Source organism: Gossypium hirsutum, chromosome A06 (assembly GCF_007990345.1).
Source record: "Gossypium hirsutum isolate 1008001.06 chromosome A06, Gossypium_hirsutum_v2.1, whole genome shotgun sequence".
Lineage (NCBI taxonomy): Eukaryota > Viridiplantae > Streptophyta > Magnoliopsida > Malvales > Malvaceae > Gossypium > Gossypium hirsutum.
In genome coordinates, this window is record NC_053429.1 from 5,959,706 (window position 1) to 5,967,842 (window position 8,137).

The window sequence follows — 8,137 nt, forward strand, 5'->3', positions numbered from 1 at the left end:
ATCAAATAATTCCTTTGCATTAAAAAAAATTAAAATCAGTGGACCATGCATTAGAACTGCAAAAACTAGAACAATCTGACACCACCAAGAAATAAACGGTAATATATAAAAATAGTACTTTTGTTTGCTTCAGATTACATTTTCATCACTTATGTTTGAAATGTTACATTTTAGTCACTTATGTTATTATTTTGTTACGAAGTGATCACTCTACCATTAAGTTCCATTATCTCTCTAACGGTAATCCTACGTGACAGCCAACTAGATTTTAGGTGCCAACTTGGATTTGTAAATGGGATGAAAATAGGTTTTTAATTAAAAAAATTATTTAATTAAAATTTTTAAACCTAAACTTTAATTAAAAAAACTGTTCATCTCCTCTGAACCAAAACTTACCCAAGACCAGCAAAAAAAAAGATTGCAAGGTAATTCAACACAAAATCAGCAGTAAGAAAGAATAATCTGGAATACCCACAAAGAGATTGTGAACATACAAGTTGATTCAGATCAGAAAAAATTTGATTGAGAAACCAATTATTCAAGAACTGTGAAAGAACTAGAAAATATAATGATTAGAAACAAGAACAGTGAAAGTAACAACACTTTTCTAAAAAATTTACAATTAGCTTGAATGAAACAGGTTCATGAAAACATGTTTTTGGTTGCATTTTATGGGATGTCTATCGACCCAAAATAAAATACATATTCACAAACAATTTCAAAAAGTAGAAGAAAATATCAAGAATTTTAATTTAGGGTTTTCATTAAACAATAAAAAATCAAAACTTTTGTTTTTCAGTATTGAATAAAAGAGATAGAGGAATGCAAAGAAGACGTACCTGAACCCTCTATTGAATCCATCTTTATGAAACAGTCAATTTGATTTCAACTATTTTGATCTTAATAATAGTTTTTTCCAGTCAAATGAAAAAAAACATTGAAAAAAAGAAGAGACGAAGAAAAATAAAGAGGAGATGAAAAGTTTTTTTAGTTAAGGTTAAGGTTTAAAATTTTTAATTAATTAAAAAATTTTAATTAAAAATTTATTTTCATCCCATTTAGAAATTCAAGTTGGCACCTAAAATCTAGTTGGACTACCACGTAAGATTATCGTTAGAGAGATAATGGAATTTAACGGTAGAGTGATCACTTCGTAATAAAAAGATAACATAAGTGACTAAAACGTAACATTTCAAACATAAGTGATTAAAATGTAACCTGAAGCAAACAAAAGTGACTATTTTAATAGATTACCCAAAAACAAATGCTTGGTGGTAGGCAATTTCCAAGGCCTACTAAATCAGATTTGGTGGCTAAATTAGCACAATTGGTTCTTTCCACTATGCCTTTAATGATTAGGTGTTGTGATTTACCACGAAATTAGATAATAATAAAAAAGGACCCCAGTCAACTGCCTGCGCATTAATTAGACCCAATTTATCTTTCTTTATTAGATTAGTAACTAATGGGCTTAATTTGGAGAGATGAGGCCGAGGTGGTCATCTAGAGTTATTCGAGCAATCATATTGATTCATTAGTAAAGGTGGACAACAGGACCAATATTCGGTTTACGGGTTTTTACGGCCATGCAGATTCAAACTTTAGAGACCAATCATGGGAAATTCTCAAGAGAATTGGAAGAGCAGTCAAAGAAGAATGGATAGTTGGGGGAGACTTTAATACCATTTTGGATGATGCGGAGGAGGAGGGAGAGAAAAGGAAGCCGAGAGCACAAATGGAGGCCTTCAAAGAAGTGTTAGAGGAGCTAACATTAGTCGATATCAAACCCACGAGGGGTTGGTTCACATGGATTAATAATAGGGACGGTAATGCTTTAGTAAAAGAGCGTCTAGATCGACTTGTGATGTCGTCTAATTCTGCTTCTATTTTCCCGTTTATAGATGCTGTTGTAGTCAGACAGACTAAATCGGATCATGACACGGTGCTGCTGGACACGTTAGGGAAAAAGCCTAAAGAGAAACGCAGAGATCCTAGGCTTGCCTTTCGTTACAACGTGTGTTGGGCAAAGGATAAAAGAGAAAAGGAGATCATAAAGAATAAGTGGTGTAGAAAGGACGAAAATACTCTAGAAAAAATCGATGGAATGCATGAGATTTTGGGGCCTTGGCAATTTAAAAAGTATAATAAAATGAAAGCTCAGATTAGTGTGTTGGCTGAGCATATTGATAGAATCATCGACGGGCCCACCACTTTATTTGATATGAACAACCGTAGGGAAGCGCGCATCAAGTTAGGCAACCTTTACTCTGAGGAGGAAAGCTACTGGGCACAAAGGTCCAGAATCAAATGGTTGAGGGAAGGGGATAGGAACACTAAGTTCTTCCATGTAAGAGCCACTAGCAGACACAAGAAAAATAATATTGAGAGACTTCAAGACCATGGTGAACGGTGGGTGTATGACACCGAAGGTATTTTTCAGATCGCTGGAGATTATTTCCAAAATCTGTTTACATCGAGCATAGATTATAATGACGAGGTGGAAATGAACTATATCTCTATGTGTGTTGACCAAGGTATTAATAATATGCTCGTGAAGGATTTCACGGATGAGGAGATTTTAGCTGCTTTCAACCGGATGGATCCTCGCAAGGCACCAGGTATTGACGGCCTCTCGGGTGTTTTCTTTCGAGAAAACTGGAAGGTCGTGGGTAAGGATATCCTAAACTTTTGCCATGATTTTTTAAAAGGCTGAAAAGATTTTGCTTGTATAAATGAAACGATAATTGTTCTCATCCCAAAAATTAAAGAACCAACTACTATGTCTAATTTTCGACCTATCAGCTTATGCAGAGTTATTTACAAAATTATTGGGAAAACTTTGGAGTATCGGCAGAAGAAGGTTCTGCCATCTTGCATAAGCCAGAATCAAAGCATGAACTAGTACACTACATTCAGAGCTCAAATAGCGGTCCTAAAAAAGGGTTTGTGGTTAAACTTGACATGAGTAAGGCGTATGATCGGGTTGAGTGAAAATTCCTTAAAACTGTGATGAAGAATATGGGTTTTGTTGATGCATGGATCAATTTAATTTTGAAGTGTGTTTATTCGGTTAAGTATGTGGTAAAATGTAATGGAGTTTTAAGGAATACTTTTTCCCCTGAAAAGGGCCTTTGCCAAGGGGACCCTCTATCCCCTTATGTTTTCCTATTTTGTATGGAGGCATTTTCAAGAATGCTCAACCGTGCTTAACAGGATGGGATTATCCGAGGTGTTCGGGCAAGCATTAATGGGCCAAAAATTAACCATTTATTTTTTGTTGATGATACTCTCCTATTTATTAGAAATAAAAAAGAGGAAGTTGAAGCTTTATCTAAAATCCTAAATGATTTTGAGCAGGCCTCTGGCCAACAAATAAATTTTGAAAAATCAATGGTTTATTTCAGCCCAAAAACCCCTATGCCTTAAAGGGATCTTTTGAGTAATTTGCTTCAAATGCAGGTTGTAGATAAGTTGGATAATTAGCTTGGGCTCCCTCTTTATATTGGCAAGAACAAATCTTTACCTTTTAAAGATATTATTAACCGTTTCTCCTGCAGAATTAATAGCTGGTCCAAGAGGCTGTTATCTTATGGTGGCAGAGAAGTCTTTATTAAATCTATTCTTCAGGCTTTACCCACTTATGCGTTTTCTGTTTTTCTTGCCCCTAGAGTTGTTATTGAAGATATGAATTCAAAGATACATAGGATGTGGTGAGCTAGCAAAAATAAGGATCGTGGTTGGGCTATGCTCGCGGAGGATCATGTTTGTGCACCGAAAGGTATGGGAGGCCTCGGGTTTAGAGACTTTCACCTTTTTAACCTCGGTAGACAAGTTTGGAGGCTCCTCACAAAGACGGACACACTCTGTTATAAAGTTCTTAGCTCTAAATATTTTCCTAATGGAAAGCTTTTCTATCCCAAAAAAGTGGATAAACCATCGTTCACTTAGAGAAGTATCTTTACAGCGGCAAGGAGATTAAAAGAAGGATTTGGGTGGTTGGTGGGTGATGGAAAAAGTGTGGATATTCATGAAGACAACTGGGGGTTTGAGGGGCTGAATGGACTCTTTTACCTGCCAAAGGAAGTATGTGGGTGAGAGGAAGGTAAATGAATTATGGATTCAAAATATCATGCGGTGGGACAAGAATTGTAACAGCCTGTTTTTGGGGTTAATCGAAATAGTGGTTTTGGAACCACAATCCGAAGTTAAAATATTTATTTTATTATTTTAATAAAGTCTACTGCATGATATATTAATTATGTGAAAGTTTCGTACAGAAATTTTACCGTTTAAATGCTTAATTATGAAAAAGGACCAAATCGCATAAAATGCAAAAGTTGCACACTATTAGTAAAAGGTGTTATTTGCTATGGTTTATTAAAGTGAAGGTCCTTATAATGATATTAGACCACTCATGTGATAATGGATGGTAGTGGAGGGGTAGTTGGAGTAGTTTTAAATGTTTTTAAAGGCTAAATTAGTAAATAGTCCACAAATGTTATAATAAATAAAAACAAAATGAAAATTTGGCTTCATTATCATCTCTTGGCCGAATAAAGAAGAAGAATAAAGCAAATGGTTGTGTTTTAGGGTTTAACATCTTCATGGCTCAATTTGTAAGTGTTTTGAGCTTGGTTTTTGATGATTTATATGTTTTTGTGATCGTTGCTTTGTGTTCTAGCTAGCCCGTACCCTAATTTCTAAATTTTTTGATGAATATGTGAGTTGCCATTGATGATAGCTTGATTTTTTTGAGTGTTGATGATGGAAAATAAATCATTGTTGTTAGATTAACAAGTTTTATAAAGTGATTTTTTGACAAAAATATTAATTAGGTATTAAATTGAGAAAATGTGAAATGTTGTGGTTAAGTGTGAAATAAATGAAAATATGGGCTGCTATGAAGTTGTATTAAATTTGGCTAGGCTTGGGTTTGGCCAAAATTGAATGAATTTCATTTTACGAGCTTAGGGACTAAATTATAAAAGTGTGAAACTTTAGGGGCAAATTCATAATTTTTCAAAATGTGTAAATTATGTTAAATTGAATGAATTATTGATTAAATAAGTAAATTTTTTTATTATATAGATTTAGAAAAAAATGAGATTCGGATCTAGAACGGAGGAAAACAAAGTATTGGACTAGTCGATCCGTTCCGTCGTTTTAACGATCGAGGTAAGTTCGTATGTAATAAGCATTTTTAAAGTTATGCTTTTAATTATTTGACATTGTATAAATTGTATATACATGACTCTTGTTATGTTTAACGACATATCGGCTAAGAATGACACTTAGTGTGCGGTTTGAAATAGCTTCGGCTAAATGTGGCACTTGGTGTGTGATTTAAGATAGCTTCGGCTATATATATATACATATATGTGGCACTTAGTGTGTGAAATATTGAGAATGACATTTGGTGTGCAAGATATTGAGTATGGCACTTAGTGTGCGAGACATCGAAGATGCAACGGCATTATGTGTATGTATGAAATGGTAAGGATCGGTACAGGTATGTATGCAAAACTCATGAGAAATGATTTTGGTTTATGATGCATCTTTGTAATGAAGTAAATAAGTAAGTCATGCTTATGAGAATGATCTTGTGACGACCTTGTGATTATGGGTCCATGCTTGTGTTGTATAAATATGTATTTATACCATGATGGTTGAAATGATTTGTAAAGGTGTTATTAAAGTAATTATCATTATTTTACACTAAAACAGTTTTGGATAGCAGTAGCAGTCCAAATTTGAAAATTCACCAAAAATGGTAAAAATTGAATTAGTGGTTGCATAAGATATGAAATTAAAGATTATCAAGTCTAGTTTCTTATAAAGGAAACAGTGTAAGTAAAAGAATTTTATATTATGAGATATTTGAATTTGTGTAAAACAGAGTCAGAACGATTTCGAAATCCCCTATTCTGATTTGAGAAAATCATTAAAAACTGTAAAAAATAATTATGGGTTATTATTTATATGCTTAAAATCCTTAATGAGTCTATTTTCAAAAGAATATTTTCAAAAGAAATAAACAGGAACATCATCCAAATCCCGTATGAGGAGATAAATAATTTTTAGTAAAGAAAGGTCAAAGCTATCAAATAGCAGAACAGGGGTAAATTTGAAGAATAAACTGTACTTATTGGCTAATCCATAAATTCTAAAAATTTTATGGTAGAAAGATATATGAGTCTAGTTTCAAGGAAAATTAACAGATCTTAATTTATTAATCTGTAGCTCAAGTTATAAATAATTTAGTGACTGTTACTCGAGTAGACAGCTTGACTGAATTATGTGCAATTATGATTGTGCTACCTTGAAAACATGTTGTTAGAATTTAGCAAAAGCATGTTAATAAGTTGCTTATTATTTTCATACGGACTTACTAAGCTATATAGCTTACTGCCCTTCCTTTCCCATCTCTTATAGGTTTATTTAGCTAGCTCAGGTTGGAGATCGCCGGAGATTCAATCACACTATCAAGCTACCATTTGAGGTATAAGTATTCAAGCACTTGAGTTTATGGCATGTATAGGGGCTTAATCAATTGTGTATGTGTCATTTTATTTGGCCAAATGTATTGCTTATGATGATATTTTGATTCATTTTGTATATATAGCCATGAGATGTGGCTTATATTGACTATTTGGGTTGTAATGTCTAATTATATGTACTTGCATGTGCCAAAGGTCATGTGGTGTGACAATGTTGTTTAATATGGATGGGTGTGTGGATATGGTTTAGGTGATTGATAATTAGTTGATGACATAATTGGCATAAGTATGAAATAAGAGAATGGGTTAATGATAGTCATGGCATGAAAGTTTGATAAGTTTAAACTAGGCAAAGTATGGTACCTTATGCATGAATAAATTGATATGAAATTGCCATGATCATGACTTGTTTGATGATGTTTAAATGTTAAATTATGCCATGAAAAGTGCCATTAAAGTTATGTTTATGTATGTGCAAATGAGGGTGCCAAATGGCTTGGTAAATAGCCACTTTCTTGGCCACACGGGCGTGTGACCCTGTTTCATAATGAAATTTTCTAAGTTTTCCCAAAAGTTTTCAAAGTTTTTGGTTTAGTCCCGAGTCATCTCCGATGCGTGTTTAGGGCCTTATAAGCCCATTTAAGGGACGTTATACATATGTATAAATGTTTTTTTATTTGAATGAAATTTTATGGCCCGATTTTATGTGATCATGTATGTTTAAGTCCGGTAATGCCTCGTATCCTGTCCTGACCTCGGACACGGTTAAGGGGTATTAAATTTAGTGGTATCAGAGTTATGATTTAGTCAATTTTTGGACTAACCTAGCATATGTGAATCTAGCTACACATGCCATATTACTACTCCTGATAGTGTGACATCTCCCGGCTCTAATGAAATTGTTTTGTAAGACAGAGATGACCTCCAACCGAGCTATTTTTCGATAATGCTAAAAATGATATTGAGATGATTGAAATGTGCCTATGGTGTGCCGAAATTTGGAAAGGTATGAATAGAAGTTTATGATATGTAGGTGTTAATATATGAAATGAGATAACTATAATTTGAGAAAAGTGGAACCGTAGAATGAAATAAAAATTTATGTTGTGATAAGCTTATCCATGTGTGTTAGTATTCGTATGATGTTATGTGCCCAACCTATCTGATTAAGTGAATATGATAAGCTAATTTACTCAAGTTGACGGAATGTGTGTTTATGTACACTTATCAAATAATGTATAATCAATGTGTCCATATGGTTGAATCTCATGCTCAATTGTTAAATTAGAGAATATATAATGTTTCGTTTTATGACTTTGTTATGAAATCATAAATATTATGATAGTATGAAAATTGAATTGGAAGATCAAATTGAGCAGAACGCAGAAAATGAGTACGATGTTTCGATGATAAATTGACGGATAAGACCATGGTTGACCATGGCAATATATGTGTGCTAGTGTAAGACCATGTTTGGGACATGGCATCGACCACATTATGAGAGCCAGTATAAGACCATGTCTGGGACATGGCATCGGCATTGATATGTGTGCTAGTGTAAGACCATGTCTGGGACATGGCATCGGCCACATTATAAGAGCCAGTGTAAGACCATGTCTAGGACATGGCATCGGCATTGA

General features: G+C 33.9%; 1 protein-coding gene across 1 annotated transcript; it reads left to right on the top strand.

The window, feature by feature from the left end:
- Window positions 1-1,556: 1,556 nt before the first annotated feature.
- Window positions 1,557-7,613, top strand: LOC121230361 (uncharacterized). The gene is made up of 4 exons (XM_041114980.1): window positions 1,557-2,429; window positions 2,535-2,669; window positions 2,812-4,616; window positions 5,089-7,613. The coding sequence occupies exons 1-3, from the start codon at window positions 1,736-1,738 to the stop codon at window positions 2,877-2,879; spliced, it is 897 nt and encodes a 298-aa protein (XP_040970914.1). The 5' UTR covers window positions 1,557-1,735; the 3' UTR covers window positions 2,880-4,616; window positions 5,089-7,613.
- The last annotated feature ends 524 nt before the right edge of the window (window positions 7,614-8,137 follow it).

Bases quoted from the DNA above. Each gene is read 5' to 3' on its own strand.
- LOC121230361 (XM_041114980.1), top strand. From the start codon at position 1,736: ATGGAGGCCTTCAAAGAAGTGTTAGAGGAGCTAACATTAGTCGATATC. The intron at 2,430-2,534 runs GTATTTTTCAGA...GTGTTGACCAAG, and splicing joins GTGGGTGTATGACACCGAAG to GTATTAATAATATGCTCGTG. The intron at 2,670-2,811 runs GTAAGGATATCC...CAGCTTATGCAG, and splicing joins AGAAAACTGGAAGGTCGTGG to AGTTATTTACAAAATTATTG.